Raw genomic sequence first — 18622 nt, 5'->3', positions numbered from 1 at the left:
GTTACATTTAAATATACTTAAAATTGAGAAAATGTTGCAATTTTGGGACAGAAAAAAAAAATTGACGTACGCGTGGCACGTAATTCCCGTGTTACGTAAGAGGTTAACCCCATGTGCTGGCAACTGATTCGCGGACCATAACGAGTGACCGAACCGTATACGATAATTCGTCGCCTTTCTTTTTCTTTTGAGCTCGTCAATATGATATCACTGCATAGAAATTATTAAGAAGTAATAAACTTATCATTTGTTTTGCCTGGGTTACATTTAAATATACTTAAAATTGAGAAAATGTTGCAATTTTGGGACAGAAAAAAAAAATTGACGTACGCGTGGCACGTTATTCCCGTGCTACGTAAGAGGTTAAGCGCGCTAGGAGGTTGGAGGGATGCTCGGAAGAGTAGCAGCAACTTTTCTCACGAGCCAGTGGAAATGATTCGATTGTCTTTGCTTTGATTTGCAGATGGTAGTGGTGGAGCAGGCGCTGGTGTTCAGTTGGTAGTGGCGTGCGCCCTGACTGTGGAGACCACCTGGTGAGAAGAGCGGCAGAAAGCCCGAGACGGCTGGGTGAAACGAGAAAGAAGAAGAAGAAGAAGGGAAAGAAAAGAAAGAAGAAAAAGAGGGGGAGGGGGCGGTGGGGGAGGTGGAGGAGGAGGAGGAGGAGGCGGCGGCGGCGGAGGAGGAGGAGGAGTAGAAACCACGGACAAGACTGGCAGATATCAAACAGAAGCAAGAGGGGCTGGAAAGGAAGGGAGAAGGCAGCGGGAAGGGGAAGGGGAAGGGTGCGAAGACGAGGAGGAGGAGGCGGCTTTTTGGTCTCGTAGAAGGGCATCGTGCCGACGGGATCTTCCGGCAATTCACAGGATACATATACAGGTTATACATATATATATACATATATATATCGATATCGCTCAGTGCTGCGAAGGTCGCTGATGTCCGCTACGAGCCCTGCCCCTACCCCTGCCAGCTCAGCGTCGCCCGTACAGAGCGGAGGAAGAACGTCGTCCACGCCACCGTCGACGCGGCGCAAAGTCACCCTAGGCCTCGATCGAAGAAGAACGCAGCTGATCTTTCTTCTTCAGCAGCCCCGGCGACCACCACGCGTTCCCACCGCTGAAACTTCGGTATCACTGCTGCTGTATCGCCGATCAGCACGACCACTCCTCTGAATGTCTTCGCACATCCAAAAGTCGTGCGTGGTGAGGACACAGGTTCACTTGCGCTCCTTCTTTCCTTCATATAGACAGAGAAAAACAGAAAGAGAGAGGAGAGGGTGTGGGGGAGGGGGACCCGGTTTACGCTCGTTCCTAACTTTGTTTTCATTTGATTTTATCACCGGTTCCATTCGCCGTTCTCTCCCCATCTTTTTATCCTTGGTGTCGTTTTCTTTCTGGTCTCTTAACCGTCGAGATTAATTATTAACACGCTCGAGACGGAGCCGAACGTGTATTTTTTATGTTTTATAAATTATAATTTTTTTACGTGTATTTTTTATATTAATAAACAAGTGTATTTATCAGACTCGATACGCGTCCGAGTGAGGTGTCCGATACCGGCTAAACGAATAATGGAGTGTCAGTCCGCAGGGACTGACAACGTCTCGAACGTGTTAATTAGTAATTACTGCTAACCGTTAATCTAAGAGACGTAATACACATGTGTGAATAGGGACTCGTAGTTCGAACGAGACGAATTTTACCAGACTCGGGAGATCAGACGCGCGATCCACTGTTTCTCTAATTTTGTTGTTTCTGTCCCCTCGTTCGGCGCTGACCTTTCTTCACCTGCTGGCCGATTTTCCAGGGTTACGGATTCACCGGGAATACCTAAGCTTCGGGTTCAACGAGTCCGAGACGCACAAAGTGGTAAAGAGCACGATAGATACCACGTTCGAAAGGAGTTTCACGAGACCCATTTTAAAGTTGGCATGCGAATTCTCTTATAAACGCGTTCGATACCCGCGAAATGAAATTTCTACGATTTCTCGGTGTTGTTCGAAAAATCAGTGAAACGACGACGGAAACTTCAAATCAGAAGCGGAATTCGATTCGGCATCAGGGAAGGGAGAATTGATAGAACTTTCGCAAAGGGTTGCATATAATCGCGTTATTGAAAAGTTGCCGTGTAAAAATTAATATCGAAGATCCTTCGTGCGCTCTGTCTTTCAAATTTTGCTCTTCTTTTTGTCAGATTTCTTTACAGGGTCACGGCTACGAGTTATTTTACCGGTGAAACGCAGAAAGTAGAAAACTGTAAAGGACGAGATATCAACGGTCGATACTTTTTTAATTTTAAGAAAAGAAAAAAAGTTTGGAAACTATAATTCTCAATTATCAGGTGTTGGCCTAAAAGTAATTGCGTTTTTTTTTTTTTTTTTTTTTTTTTTTTTTTTTAATATAGATGGACATACATGTCAGTCTAGTAAAAAATGTCACTAATTTCATTTCAAACCGCAAGTTCGTTCTATAATCTGATAACTGATTGTCCGAGCTATAGAAAAAGTTTTAGGGAAAGAAAATGCAAAATCTCGTTAACGTTTGTTTGTTGGCCGTCGATTTCAAAGTAGAAAATCAAGAAGGAGTTTTGCTGAATTATGTTATACGAGCTCGTGAAAAATTATCCAACGCGCATGACGAAAAACTTCAGCAGTGTCGAAATTGGTTTGCTAAATTTCACCACTACTGAGGATATCAAATTCTGTTCTTGAAACTGTTTTTCTTTTTTTCTTTTATCGAAAATAATAAAAACTTTTTTGAACGCTAAATTAGGAAGTTCCCTGAAGGATGGTCACAGGTATTCGAAGAAAATGTATTTCAATATATTAAAATTTTTTTATATTGTCTAATAAAATTTCTCGCGAAAAATTCGCCTTTCATTTTCACAAAGAAAAATGCAGTTACTCTTTGGCCGCGAACCTAATCATTTGAAGAGATGGATCGAGATACGAGAGATGTTCCAATTAGATACTTTACAGAAAACCATTACACAAATCAGAAATACGAATGCACCTCGATGTCTTTGAACTATGAAAGATCCATTTAAAGTATTAGATTGCCCTAAAATTTTCTTTCACGGTCTGCGTACACCGCCAAGATTTACTCTCCGTGCTCTTCGTACTTTTGATAAATGATACAAAAATGCACCTCGAACTATAATGTAGTGCACTCATAATCGTCCATAGTTAAGACCGAAAACTGACGCTTAAGACTCGTGGTGTATTCTACGAATTGAAAGAGTGGGGATGAGTCCCAATTCCAAGAATTGGTGGGGATGAGCGACGAGCGCTTACGAAATGAAAAGCGCGGTCATTTATGACGGCGCTATTGTACATTGTAAACAAACCATTAGGGTGGTTTAGGTTAGGTTTCGCAAGATGGCGTTTCGGAGAAATCGAGGGAGGTAATAGATCATACGTAATTCTATGACGCGATACGAGACATAAAATATCGTAAATACGATACATCCGTTATTTATCAACTGAAACGAAAGAAACTACCGAGACAACCGAACACGTGTCCTGAATGGATTGAATCTTTAACTTCTTGTGCTAGTAACTGGTTCACGGACCATAACAAGTGACCAAACCTTTTTGAATTCATCGGTATATCACTGGATAGAAATTACTAAGAGGTAATAAATGTATTATTTGTTATGCCTGGGTTATATTTCAATATACTTAAAACTGAGAAAATATTGGAACAATTTTGGAGCAAAAAATACTCGACGTACGTGGCACGTCATTCCAGCGCAAGAGGTTAACTACTTGCGCTGGCAACTGATTGCGGACCATAACGAGTGACCAAACCGTATACAATAATTCGTCGCTTTCTTTTTGAACTCATCGGTATATCGCTGGATAGAAATTACTAAGAAGTAATAAATTTATTATTTGTTTTGCCTGGATTATATTTCAATATACTTACTGAGAAAATATTGGAACAATTTTGGAACAAAAAATACTCGACGTACGTGGAACGTTATTCCAGCGCAAGAGGTTAACCCTCTTGCGCTGGCAACTAATTGCGGACCATAACGAGTGACCAAACCTTTTTGAATTCATCGGTATATCACTGGATAGAAATTACTAAGAGGTAATAAATTTATTATTATTTGTTATGCCCGGGTTATATTTCAATATACTTAAAACTGAGAAAATATTGGAACAATTTTGGAACAAAAAATACTCGACGTACGTGGCACGTCATTCCAGCGCAAGAGGTTAATCATTTGCGCTGGCAACTGATTGCGGACCATAACGAGTGACCAAACCGTATACGATAATTTGTCGCTTTCTTTTTGAATTCATCGGTATATCATTGGATAGAAAAAGTGAAATACTAAGTGGTAATAAATTTATTATTTGTTTTGCCTGGGTTATATTTCAATATACTTAAAACTGAGAAAATACTTGCAGTTTTGGAACAAAAAATTCTCGACGTATGTGGCGTGTAACTCCAGCGCAAGATGTTAAAGAAAAGATCAAAGAAGCTTCTCGCGATAGATACGAAAGGTAGGATTTTAAAAAAAAAAAAAAAAAAAAAAAAAAGAACGAATGAATTTCATCGAGGAAAACGCGAGTGCGGGATGTGGAGGAAAATTTGATCGATGACGGGTGTGAAATTGGAGGCGTGAGATACTGTCGAAGAGTAGAAGCAGAAACGACGAACAAGTATAGGAAAGGGTGGAGGGTAAAGGAACGAGCAGGGCGGGTATCTGAATGGCGCGCGGGGGTTGTTCGCGAGCGGGGCACGGAAGTTGCAAATGGAGAAAGTTACGCAAAAGTAAGATCGGCGAGTTGCCTGTAAGTAACCAGTTGGTTGAGCTCGCCCGAGGTATACCGTCGAAATTAACTCCTTTTCCAATTGGAAGTTTCCCTGCCGAGAGTCCGAGGAATTTTTCCCAGCGACTTCTTTTATCCGTGAAAAATTCTGTTGGTTATTTGCTAATACTTTGTTAATACCTTTTCTTTTTCCTCTCTTTTTCTTTCAGCCCCACCCCTTTACTTCGACGATCTAATTGATTCTCCAAAGAATCTCCGAAAGAAACGAAAACGTTTCGAGCCAAGGTTGCTTGCACGTTTAAACATCAAGTTAAATGGTCGAACGGTTGAAGCTTTGTTTTTGTCAGGTAAATTTCGACTTTTTTTTTTATTTTTTATTTTTTAACTTTCTCTCCCTCTTCTTTCCCCGTTTCTCGTCTCTTTTTACGTGAACGCGATGCGCTGTACACATCGGGAATAAACTTTTTAAAAAAGAGAAAAATCGCGCTACACCTTGCTCGCTGCTTTCTAAAAGCAGTAAATTTTTATTCGATCTTCGAGTTTCCGATATTTATCGCGCGTATGTTTTGATTTACATGTGAAAATCGTTTCTTTTTTTCTCTGTTCTCTTTTTTCTTTTTTTTTTTTTTCCGTGCATCTCTAAACGAAAATGCCCTGCTCGTAGATTTGTTAACGAACAGGATTGAAGTCGAACGAGCTTCCAGCAACGCTTGTGTCGTCTCATTTCCCTCGCCCCCCTCCCCGTTTCCCCCCCGTCGAGGCAAATTAATCGATTCCGTCCAATTTCTTAAATCGTTTTTGTGTTTGATCTCGTTCGGTAGTACCTTATTAGTTTCCATGTGGCGATTCGGTTGTCGTCCGGATCAATCAAAAAGGGGATTTCGTCCAGGCAGTTTTCATACGGGACGGGACATTGATTCCGGTTGGCCAATATTTGCGGTTTAATGGAAGGATATCGTTTTCGTCTTGTTTTCGCACGTGGTCCCCTGGTCACTGGTCACTTGGTCCCCTGCTGGAAACGGCCACGTTGCGCCACGCTCTTTGCCAGGGATTAAACGCCTTTCTCTCCCGCAATTAATAATTACACGCCGGATTATCCACCCTTCAACCGGCTCCGAGGCTCGAATTTTTGAAACTCTACGATGGAAATTTATTAAACTTAAAGTTACTCAACGTATGTTGGATGATGCTATTGATCCTAGCTACTACGTGCGTGGTGTGCTTCCTGCTCGCGAGTCTCAACGATAATGAACATTTTTTTTACAATGCAAAATCAAGATTCCATTTTATCCGTAATTTGAATGTATAGCTTTCACGAGCAAACATTTCAGAAAATTTATCAACACTTGAAAAAACTTATGAAAAATGCGATTCTTCTGACGTGTTGTTTGAACAAAAAGTTTTTTCGCAAAATGGTATAAACTGTCAAGTTCTTCGTTAAGTGATACTAATTTTGTCAAATTAAACAGAAACTGTATCTTCAGTAATTTTCCGAGATGTTTGACGAAATAATTTCGCAGCCTTAACTTTGAAGTAGTCACTCCTACAACGTGGATGATTGCCGATAAAAAAAAGAAAAACAGGTCAAATATTTTTTTAAAAACTAAATTTATGCCAGATTTCGTCAAAATCGGTTCCCATTATAGAGCACTTACTACGTGTATTTATATTGAAAGAAATGAAGTAATCGAAAAATTGTAAAATAAGAATGAATTTTTTCTCGTTTAAAATATATATATAAAGGAAATCTTACCAAAAAATAAAAACTATGTTTATATTTTCATCGAAGAATCCGAACGATTTTTTTGAAAGTTTCCATTGATCATGCTCCATAAATCTGTTTCTGAAGTTTTTATACCTGCTTGTTTAACTCATTCCAAAGTTTCTCGGGTGGCCACTTTATAATTTTCACTTTGAAGTTTCAATAATTTCTGCATAGTTGTAATGTGTGTCATTGGTCGTGCAATAAATGTAAAATTTCGTTCAATTAAACATTGCTCAGAAGTAATTATCACGTAAAATTTTTAATTTATTTATTTGAACTGGATCAGCTTTTTTTTCTTTGGCCCCACATTTTCTATGGATGTTTCCCTTATGTTTCACTGTTGGTACTGAAGTAAAATAAGAATCGAACATCGTCTACCTCAATTCATCAGTTCATAAGACTCATTTAAATACTAAATACTTTTTACTTTGTCTTAACCATTTGCGCTGGTAACTGATTGCGGACCATAACGAGCGACCAAACCGTATACAATAATTCGTCGTCTTTCTTTTTCTTTTGAACTCGTCGGTACGATATCACTGGATAGAAATTATCGAGAAATAATAAATTTATTATTTGTTTTGCCTTTCTTTACACAATTACATTAGTATATATTGAACTAAACAAAATTATATTAGTTTATATTAACTTTTAACCACTTGCGCTGGCAACTGATTGCGGACCATAACGAGTGACCGAACCGTATACAATAATTCATCGCCTTTCTTTTTGAACTCGTCGGTATCACTGGATAGAAATTATTGAGAAGTAATAAATTTATTATTTGTTTTGCCTTTCTTTACACAATTACATTAATTTATATTGAACTAAACAAAATTATATTAGTTTATATTAACTTTTAGCCACTTGCGCTGGCAACTGATTGCGGACCATAACGAGTGACCGAACCGTATACGATAATTTGTCGCCTTTCTTTTCCTTTTGAACTCGTTGGTACGATATCACTGGATTGAAATTGTTAAAAACTAATAAACTTATCGTTTGTTTTCCCTACATTTGAATATACTTAAAACTGAGAAAATACTTGCAATTTTGGGAGAAAAAATTCTCGACGTGCGTGGCACGTTATTCCCGCACAAGTGGTTAATACGGATGTTTTTAACAATTACACATCCATCTTCTGCAATTATTTAAAACTCAAAGTGTCCTTAGAGTTGTGATTATTGTAATTTCGGCTTTTTGACGAAATAAGGATACCAAGGTCGAAGGTTATTAAAATAAAAATTGACCCCTGTGAAGTAGAGTAAAGTAAAGAATTATACTTTAATCGCAGCGAATGTGTCGAAGTTTTCTTCTCATCAAGAATGGAAGATTGTTCGACCAGCGAAGGATACGATCTGCCTTCAATCTTTGATAGTGACGAGACTCGGTTAAAGTTAATCGATTATCATGGAGAAACTTTGTCATTAGATAGTTTGTCGCTCGGTCGTAACTAACGCCAGTCGCGGACAGGGTTTCTTTCTTTCCTAACGTCGAACTGCCCTTACGAAGTTTCCTCTCCACGTCTTTTCTATCGCATCTTCCATCCTCGCTTCCCATCATCCCTTTGTTCCTTTTCATTTTCAAATACCACCATCGATTCGGTGAATTTTCAAAAATCGAAATCCTGCCCGATGTGCTCTTGTACAAGATTCGAATTGTCGCTTATTCGATAATCGGTTGTCAAAAATCGACGGGCTCGAGAGAAGAAAGTAGAAATTGCGGGCTTCGAAAGACTCGATTAGGACCATTTCTTCCCCCCCTTTCCTTCCTCGCCCCCCCCTCCCCTCTCTCTCTCTTTCTTGCGGAAAACTCTTGGAACGGGAGGTTTCACTTGTATTTAATCGATGGCTGATTTACCGGGTTGCAGGGGCTTGAAGCGACATTGAGTGACAGCAAAAAGAAGTACGGCGACAAGGTGAATGCACTTCTGTCCGCCTGGGAGCATGTCACCAATTTCATTCCTGGGGCAACGCCAGAGGCCACCCAGTCTCTCATAGAATGGGCTCACAAGTGAGTATTTTGCGCCCATTGGTGCACCTTCGTGCTTCTTCACCTCGCATCGACAAGTCGTCGAGAAGATGAATGATTTTCACAGTCGTTTGAAAGCAACACGTGCTTCGTGATTAACATTTGCTCAAGTATCAGGTATCCAGAAGAGTTCTTGTCGATTTCTGTTGATCACAGCGCAGGAGGAACTGTTCAACGAGCTTTCAGAAGTGGGAGAAACTATCACTGCTGTGATGAATTGGAAAGAAACGTAGCTGTCGTAAACTACAGGAAGAAAATTTCGTTTCTTCAGGTTCTTTTCGTGATAAAAATAACTCATGGCAAGAACCATATTCGTCAAAGGATTTTCACTTGTTTCTGAGTCTGGATAACTACATGAGAAACGAGCAAAAGAAGAAGTGTCAGGATCTTTCCACGGTGAAACGAAAGATTTTTAGAAAAGAGTAACCATTGGGGGAAAGTTTATGAGATGTGAAGGAGGTTCATCATTTTGGTGAATCAAACTTACAATGATAAAATGGCGAGAACTTCTCTGGATATCTATAACATTTTCACAATATATATATACACATCGGTTCTCTCTTGAGATCCTAACAATATTTCAACGCATTATTATCTGAAAAAATTCTCCCTTTCGGAGAACTGAGGATTAGGATTCGTTTCTTACTGTGGTATTTATTGTTACAGACACACGTTGAAATTGGTACTGCGCGGGGAGTGGCCAAAGTTGTCACCCGCGACCAAGACGCACCTCAGTGTAACGTTACAGAGGTGCGCGTCACACCTGGTGCAACACCCCGCTGCACCCAGGTGCACTGCCCTGATAGCTCTGGTGCACAATCCATGGACTCATCCCGCTCTCGACAGCATACTTAACGGCCAACCGGATTCCGAACATGAAGAGGGTAGATTGCACTCTCACCTTATTCTTTTCCTCTTACATTTCCCATTACGTCACTCGCTAAATTCGTAGCACAGGAAATGGAAAGAAAAGTTTGTCCGTGACTGTCATGAATAGACGAATTCTATACCTTCGCTTTGATGGAAATACGTGCAAAGAATCTGCCTTGAATTTCAAGGCCAGTTTTTTCTTTTTTTTCCATTGTATTTTACTCGTCGCAAAGGTAAAACTCTCTTTTCCAAGAAACCTAATAGTTCTCTTAAAAAATGGCAAAAAGTTAACACTGCGTGTGTCCCTAACAGAGACTTCTCTTACTATAATAGCTTTATTATATTTTTGGAATGCCTTGACATTTTGGGATCAATATTCGCCACAGAATGTACGCACCATGTACGAAATACAAAATTTACGTCAGAGTATTGCTGGCTTATACTTTTTCTTTTTTCAAATTAGCACTTGTAACATGAGATGCAAAGGAAACACTTTAGAACTTATGTACATTCTTTGATATTATTCCCTGTAGTTATAAAATTATACTATGTCACCCAACTCTGCGAGTTCTGTGTACATCTGCCTTGATGAAACGTTGTTATAAACCATTCACGTGCATACTCGACAGCGTCTCGTTCACGTCGACAATGTAACATGTAACACCATATTTTCGTCGTAATATAACAATTCTAAAAATATAACATGACAATAATTCGTCATGATACAACAATTATAAAAGTATAACATGTAAATATCATATTTTCTCGATCGATCAAATTGAGGGCAGGCTACATATACTTCTCGGTGGGGGGAAAAAAAAAAGAAAATTAAAACGAGAAGTAAATATTGAAAAATACATCGTATGTATATTTTTAGAAAAATCGTAAAAGTTGATAGCGATGTGATAACGTTTAAACAACTGCGAAAATTGTGCAGAAGTTTGAAAACGGTCAATTTGATCGCTCGTGGTAAGTTTAGTGTTAAAAAAAGAAATGAAAAATGAAAAATTTGCGAGACGTTTTTGAATAACTAACGATGGATGTTATTGTTATTGTTGACCGGCTGATGTAGAGTTCTGCTGTTCGGAGAAAGGTGAACTGCTGACAATGAGGCTGAAAATACTTTGCGAGGACCGCTGCGAGGACATAGCGGTGAACCTCGCCGCCGCTTGCGTACGTTCCCTCCGACGGAGCGATCGGTTGCGTTCACTCTCGGATTCTCATCACGTTCATTACATGATCGACGTCTACATTGTCCTCTTGTATAAATTGAAACGCACGCAAGATATATTCGCTCAAGTAAGTATTTATTCCATCCGTCCAATCCAGAAGGAAAAGAGCGTTGCTCGATCCGATATATAGCCTCGGCTTTCGAGTTTTTAGCTGTTGCCGCGAACTGCAAAGTGTTCGCCGATCAATTTTCCAGAGCCTTTAATAAAAGGAGCCTTTCTTTTCAGCTAAAATTAATGGACCTCAGCGACGGATTGGAATTGGTCCAGCGACTCAGCGGTGAAAGACCGACCAAGTATGGGACCGCACGCGTTTGGAGAAATTCGATAAAGGCTGCCGAATTGGTTGCACAATATCTCGTTACCGCCGGTATGGTACGCCCTGTCCCGGAAACCGGCGCGAACATCCTCGAACAAATTCTAAACTCTTGGGCATTGTTGCATTCGAAATTGAAAGACGTAGCGCCTACGTTGCCGGGCATGATACGGAAATTGATCGAACCTGCTGAGAGTGCTCAACACATTTATATCTTTTGCGCGGTACTTGTTAAGCATGTGAGTATATATATATGTATATATCGCGTTTTTCTTACCCACCTGTTTCATACTGATTGCGTTGAATGCCACGTGACTGGCCCAAAACGTCGACACGAACCTACTATTATATCAGGTCAATTATTTTGCATTTAATGAGGTATTACTTTTCTTACTTACTGACTAAAACTGTCCTTTTTCCTAACAATTTGAAACGCAGTCACAATTGTAATTGTTGGCAATACAAGCCTGCAGTAACTGGGTTCTCCAGGTTTCAGTAATTCAAAGTGAACTATACTGTTCACAAAAATTATATTTTGAGGATATTTGCATTGGATATTGCAAGAAGCGTTAGATTTTTTTTTTTTTTTTTCTTAACAAGAACATTTGAAAAGCAAAAAAGCAAAGCAAAAGCATTTCTTCATATAATAATACAACTATATAATAACAAAGGTAATGTCGAAACATCGAAAAATATTCACATTCACTCGAATATTTATGTGTTTCTATTAATCTTGATTTAACCACTTGCGCTGGCAACTGATTACGGACCATAACTAGCGACCAAACCGTATATAATAATTCGTCGTTTTCTTTTTGACGGTATGATATCATTGGACAGAAATTATTGAAAAGTAATAAAATTTATTCTTTGTTTTGCCTGGATTATACTTAACACATTTACTATAATAAATATTTAACTTAAGTTAAATTAAAACATTTGTGCACGTTTTTGGAGCAACAGAGAAATTTTGTACAATGCATACATGCATTTCTTTAATTTCACATTGATAAAATATTCTTAAATATTAGTATATATTTTTTTATAGTAATATTTAAGAATCTATTTATTATGTATTAGAATCTATTTATTATGTATTAGATTTTAACTATTATTTATTTTATATTTGTATTAACACATTGAGGATGGTATTCATATATAGCCTGTATTTTCTCGTATTTTTTGAATTATTTAATATATGATTGAAAGGGTTCAAGAGAATGTATAGCATTTAACAAGTGTATTATTTTATTAATAATTAAAATTATTAATTATTTTTCATTTTAGAGTTATAAAATACCTCTAGTAACGTTTCTTGGTGTGGTCTGTTGGGAAACCATTTCCCTACTTTTTGAAAAATTATAATATATAATTGTACATTATAAATTAATTATAATATATATAAATACGTATAACTATATAATATAAATTATAATATATAACGTTGCCTGGGTCGTGTGTCCCCTGCAAAAAAGCGTTCCCCGTCCGCAGTGTGTTAAATATACTTAAAACTGAGAAAATGTTGCAATCTTGGTTGCAAAAAATTCTCGACGTGCGTGGCATTCAACGTGTGAAAGTGAAACGATCCGAGATCATTCTCATCGTTTGTTCTTCTTTCGATTGCAGTTCGGCGACAGCATAAAGCCCCTGGTGATCGAATTGTACATCAGGGCGTTGACCACCGACATGAACGAGCTTGAGAGCCAGAAGACAAAGTCCGACACGGAGAAGGTCCGCGAGACTGCGGAGCGTCTGAGCATGCAGTTCCTCAAGCTGGCGGACGTAGTCGGTAGCAACATCGGCATTGCCCGTGAATGCGTGCTGACAGCGTTCTCCCTGCATCCTACCAGAACTTGTTACGACAGGATCAAGGAGATCGCGGTCGAGTGCGGGAAGACGAAAGAGGACGGTGGGACAGCGTGCGGCGACAGCAACGTCGTCGGTAGCGAGAAATTGAAGCACATCCTGGAGAACAATCATTCGACCGTGGTGGGAGGGCTGAAGAGGGCCGAGAGCAACGGCATCATCGGTAACGGCGAGAAGAGCGACGAGTTGTTTCCAGTTGTGTCGTCGTTGCCCAGCTCGGGCGTGACGATAACGACGACGATTGCGTCGACGAAGAAGAACATGGACTTCCAGAACGGGCAAGTGAGCAAGAGCTTCGAACGGACGGATCAGCTGTTGAAGAGCCTGCTGACGCCCAAGAAGGGTGACGCGGCGGCGATCAGCAGCACGGTGAGCGACAGGTGTCTGTTGCATCCGAAGAGGGACCCGTTGTCGAACGGTCCCCTCGGCGAGCTTTGCTTCAACTGCGGCGAGTTCACCGGGAACTGCGACATCGCGACGCGACGGAGCAAGACCCCGGAGTCGAACGACACGACGGCTTCCAGGAACGTGGAGAGAACTCTCGACGCTCTGATTCTGATCAAAGGGGACGCGGTGACCGGTTCGGCGAACTACGACGAGAAATCGGTGCCGAATCAGGTGCTGGACGCGGAGAAACTCGGCCTGTCGCCGCAGCTTTGCGACGACCTGGCCGTCGTTCTCAGCAGTCCCCGTTACCACATGCTCAGCTGGGTTTTAGACTGGAAGGAACTGAACAGCCTGTGCGAGAGGTACCTGGAGAACGCCGAGGAGATGCGCAACACGAACAAGGAGCTCAAGTACCTCAACATCGACTACTCGCAGTTCAAGGACTGGCCGTCGGAGGACGACACGAAGGACATCTTCTTCGGGATAGAGAAAGGGTACGAGCAGTGGGTCGATTTACCCTCGGACGGTTCGGAACAGTTCGGTAGCTTCCAGCCGGCTGGTAGCTACAAGAGATCCTCGACGAGAAGGAGCCTCGACGACACCACCACCACCGACTCCGACAGCGGGAGCGTGCTGCGGATAAGGAGGACAGGCAGACAGAGGAAAATCCACAGGCTAGAGTCGTCCGAGAGCGACTACGACAGCGCGGAACGCCGCAAGCCGAAGCACTTTAGGAACAGGGTCAGCTCCATCTCCGACACCGACAGCAACACGCAGGACAGCCAAACGGACAGCCTCGGCAGCGACGGATGCCGGCTCGAGGTGAAGAAAAAGCCGGGCAAATCGTGCTCGAGCAAAGAGTCGAGTAAAAAACGTTCGAAGGCCTCGAAGCTGACGGTCGAGTCGGTCTCGCATTTTCACATGCTCGTGAACGAGAACGTTCGACACGCGAACAACACGAACGAGGACGCGAGCGGCTCGGACGTGAGCAGCAACGACATTATAACCCTGTTCTCCGCCGACATGGACGAGAACAAACGAGAAACGATCAAAGGCTCGGCGTACACCGCGGCCGCGCCGTTGATTATCACCGAGAGAAGGAGCGACCCGGCTGTGCTCAAGTCGCTGAGGATGTTCAGGCCGCAGAACTCGAAGAAGTCGACGAGGATATCGCAGATATTGCAGAAGAACCTACTGAACAAGAGTAGTAAAGACAATAATAACCTGGAGAGTAACGGGAACAATATATCGAAGTTTGCCCCGATGCTCAGCACGCTGAACCTGAACCCGAAGATCGTGTTGACGAGGGCGGACGAGATCGACAGGCGGCTGATCCGTTCGAAGAAGCAGCAACGGCTGAGCAGCGGCGACATTACCAGCGAGTTGATGAACATTCAGAAGAACATGCCGTTCTCGCCGAACAAGAACCCGTTGTCCACGTATCAGAAGCAGAAGGGCAACGTCGGGGCGTCGATGGTAGCTGGCAAAACGGACGACGGACGGGACTTGAACTCGAAAACGAACCTGGGCAAACGAAAGTTCGACATTCTCGCCAAGGCTGTCAGAGATTCGGACATCTTGGCGAAGAACGTGCCGGGCCTGAACTCGTTGGACATGATGGTGCCGCCGAGGATGCGGCCCACCGTGAACGTCGTGCAACTCTCGAGAAACATTCCACAGAGCCCGAACTCGGGCTCGATCAACAGCGGGAACACACCGCCGCGGCCGAACAGAACGCCGAGCGTTGCTGGCAACATTCAGCTACCCGGTACACCATCTTCCGGAGGTCACGACAGCGGCGTCGGCATGAGTCCAGCCGGTCAGACACCACCACCGAGGGGTTCGTCAATTCTTCCCGACGTCGGCGAGGAGACGAATCAACCGCCCGACAGTTCGCCGACCTCTTCCACCGCCACGAATCTCTCCGTCGGTCAACTCGAGCCGGACTCCAGCCCGCGAACCATGCCTATTCGGCGGAATCAACAGCAGAACCAGTCGCCTAAAAAGTCTCCGTCTCCATGTTCGGCGGTGATCACCGCGACCACCACGACGACCACCAGCTCGGGTGTCGCCTCGACAACCATCGCGTCCGAACAGTTGCAGATCGTGTGCAAGCCGGACGGCACGTACCAGTTGGCATCGGTGAATCCGAACGTGGTGTCCAATCAGAGGAACATGCTCAGCCTGCAGAACATCGACGACGCGGCGAACGTGGCGAATTTCTCGCGCCAAGGACCGAGGGGTGTCGAACACGCGAACACGAACAGGAGCACGTACGAGAGGTTAACGTCCGCGAAAGTGACGGCGCAGTCCGGCCAGAACGCCGGCCTGCCCAAGTTTCAGCAAGCTTTCGGCAAGACCATATACACGCTGTCGACGGACACGTCGGCGGTGGCGAGCGGCGTGACCGGCGCCTCGTCGGAAACGCTGGTGCAGTCGGTGTCGCCGCAGAAGGCGGCCAACCTCTCGAAGGCGGTGCAAACCTCGGTACCGAACGCGCAACAAACGAACGCCGCCACCACGGGGATAAACGTACAGTCGATCGCGAACATTCCAAACACGTTGCAGCTGTCCACCAGCAGACAGATCCTGAACATCGTGCAGAGCTCTGGGAACAACGCGAACGTTGCCACCAGCCCGAACGCGAATCAAACGTTGACGCAGTTGGTGCAAAGCGTTCAGAACGCCTCGCCCGGTGTGATATACACGCACAAAATTCCCGTCACCATATCCACCACGAATCCGAGTCAATTGAACATTATACCGACTATATCGCACGCGAACTCGATACCAGCTGGGAGAACGCCGGTGGTCAAGTTGAACATCATCCGTGCCCCTTTGAGGCAGCAGAACATCACCGGAGCTATTCAAGCAGTTTTAACCACGCCAAGATTGCAGCAACAGCAACAACAACAACAACAGCAGCAGCAGCAACAACAACAGCAGCAGCAACAGCAACAGCAACAGCAGCAGCAACAGCAACCGCCGCCGCCACCACCACCACCACCACCGCCATCGCAGCAGCAACAATCGACAGTCAGAACGGACAATTTGCTTGGATCTCCCATAGAGGTACCGAACCAAGTCAGCTCGACGACGTTGGAACAGTTGAGAGAGTTCGAGAGCGTTCTGGAACAGGTGAAGGAGAGAAGCACGATTCAACCGCAGTCTCACCAAACGATATCCACCGCGACCACCACCACCGTGCAGACGCAAACAACCACGCAGCAAACGCAAGCCAGCAAGCAGCAGCAGGTGTCGGTGAGCGCGCTGGCCCAGCAGCTGCTGATGCCGACGCAGCAGCAAACGGCCACCAACAGCGACTTCGCGAGCAACGGCAACGCGACGGTGAATTTCCAGCAGGACGTTTTCTCGCAGAAGGTCTCGCTGGCGTACGTGAATCAGAACGCTGGCTCGGCGGCGGTGGCGGCTGCCGCCGCGGCCGCCGCCGCCGCTGCAAAGACACCCAACTCGACGCCGGTGGTTGTGGTGACCAGCTACTGTCAGCCGGCTGCCTCGCCCGCGTTGAGCGTCACGTCGCAGAGCTCTTCCAGCCCGTGCGTCACACCGGCCCCGGCGCCTCTGCCCTCCGCCGGCAAGACACCGCCCACGCCGCCCTCGTCGAAAACGGTGAAGAAGACGGCGCCGAAGACGGTGAAGACGAGTGCGACCAACACGTCGAAGGCGTCGCCGATACCGAAGCCGCAGCAGAAGCCGCAGGAGGACGAGCAAACCGCCCAGAGGATCTACGCCATTTTGGACGAGTACGCGGAGCAGCTGCGAAACTCGCCGGATCTGAACAACAAGCCGGCACCGAGAAGAAGATCGAACCCGCCGACGAACCCGAGCCAGTCGTCCAAGAGGAAAAAGTCGAGCGCGAACAAGACGAAGCCGGTTGGCCAACAGAACTCGGAGCTCAGCCCGAGCACGGACGACCTCGGTAGGACGATGGGCAGCGAGGACTCGTCGAGCGGCGTTGTCCACGTTCAGGACAGTCCCGCCGGTTTCTCCGCCCCGGACGAACCGGCCGCCAACGTGGCCAGCGTAACCGACGCGGCTGCCGAAGTGAGAAATCTGACCAACGACTCGAACGACGGTGTGGAGTTGAACGTCAAGCGGCGAAACCTGATCTTCGCGGAGCCCGGCTCCGGCCAGTCGAGGGCGGTGATCGTTCAGGAGGCTGTGCAGACGAGTTCGGTGAGCGTGAGCGAAGCCCTGGCTTCGGTCACCGGGAAAATGGGGAGCACGGCCGTCCTGGTCCCTGGGCCTAACTACATCTTGCCGATGAACCTGGTGAAGGGTCAGCAGTTCACAATAGTATCCAGCGGGTCGAAGCTGCTGGCGACCGTGCCAGCGACCGTGCGAACCACTGGGAACACCGGCGTCTCCAACACCCTGGTCCTCCAGTCGTTTCTCAATCAAGCGGGCAAAATAATCTCACAGCCGGCGCAGGTGAAGCAGGTGAAGATACCAACGCTACAGACACTGTCGAGCAACCAGACGTTAGCCACCGCGCAGAACGTTCAGGGCGCGTCGGTGGTGATTCCTCAGGGAGCCGGGAGCCAAGCCCAGTTCACCAGCGACGTGGCCACCGAGAAGAGCAACATCATCGGTGACTTGACCATGGGGAAATCCGACACGGTGGCGGGGGCGGTGACTGTCGAGTCGACGACAAACGCGATCGTCGTGAACAAGAGCAACTCGACGATCGGTCTGATCCAGCGTAACCTGAACGAGCCGTCGGACAGTCAACCGATATGCGGCGTGATCACCAGCAATCCAAACTTGACCCTTCAGGGTGCCAGACTGTTCAACTCGTCCATACACAAACTGACGACGCCGGGGCTCAAGTCTGACAACGTGGTGTGCATAACGCCGACGGCGACCATCGCCCACAGCCCGGAGAAGAAGTCACCGCAGGAAAGTCAGATTCACAACGACAAGCAGCCTGTCTCCATCCAGACCGGTGCGACGATCGCTCTTGCCTTTGCCACTCAGTCCGACGTTTCCTTGTTGAACGACACGCAACAACAGCAACATCAACAACAGCAGCAGCAGCAACAGCAGCAAACGCAGCAGAAAGATACGAAGGAAATATCGACGGAAATAATCTCCGGTGCCAAGATCATCTCGCCGAAGACGGTCAAAAGAAAAATCGACGACACAATGGGTATGTCGGAGAACGTTCCGAAAACCTTGATCACTTCCAACTCTGTCGTTTGTTCGAGCAATGCCGCACCGTTGCAGAGTAACGAAAAAATTGGTTAGTGTCTCTTTTTTTTCCAAGGTTCAGTAGACAATATAATTGGATAAATTTTTTTTTCCACTATTCAAGGGGGTGTCAAATTCGTTCACGCTATAATTTGTAATTTTCT

At 44.9% G+C, this 18622-nt stretch overlaps 1 protein-coding gene across 6 annotated transcripts in view; it reads left to right on the top strand.

Moving 5' to 3' along the window:
* The first annotated feature begins 406 nt into the window (after positions 1 to 406).
* Positions 407 to 18622, top strand: part of LOC122538567 — a 20889-nt gene continuing 2673 nt past the window's right edge. Inside the window, exons 1-7 of one of the 6 annotated variants that reach the window (XM_043672766.1) lie at positions 407 to 1202; positions 4993 to 5130; positions 8419 to 8561; positions 9246 to 9463; positions 10522 to 10748; positions 10907 to 11233; positions 12621 to 18510. In XM_043672766.1, the coding sequence (XP_043528701.1) occupies positions 5098 to 5130; positions 8419 to 8561; positions 9246 to 9463; positions 10522 to 10748; positions 10907 to 11233; positions 12621 to 18510 (6838 nt within the window). In that variant the 5' untranslated portion in view covers positions 407 to 1202; positions 4993 to 5097. Of the gene's footprint in view, positions 1215 to 4992; positions 5131 to 8418; positions 8562 to 9245; positions 9464 to 10521; positions 10749 to 10906; positions 11234 to 12620; positions 18511 to 18622 lie in introns of all 6 variants that reach the window. The other 5 variants (XM_043672768.1, XM_043672770.1, XM_043672767.1 and 2 more) reach the window with 5 other exon arrangements.

Source organism: Frieseomelitta varia, unplaced genomic scaffold (genome assembly GCF_011392965.1).
Source record: "Frieseomelitta varia isolate USP_RPSP 00005682 unplaced genomic scaffold, Fvar_1.2 scaffold_167, whole genome shotgun sequence".
NCBI lineage: Eukaryota > Metazoa > Arthropoda > Insecta > Hymenoptera > Apidae > Frieseomelitta > Frieseomelitta varia.
The sequence above is the reverse complement of the archived record's forward strand: the minus strand, read 5'-3'. Positions and strand labels throughout refer to the sequence as shown.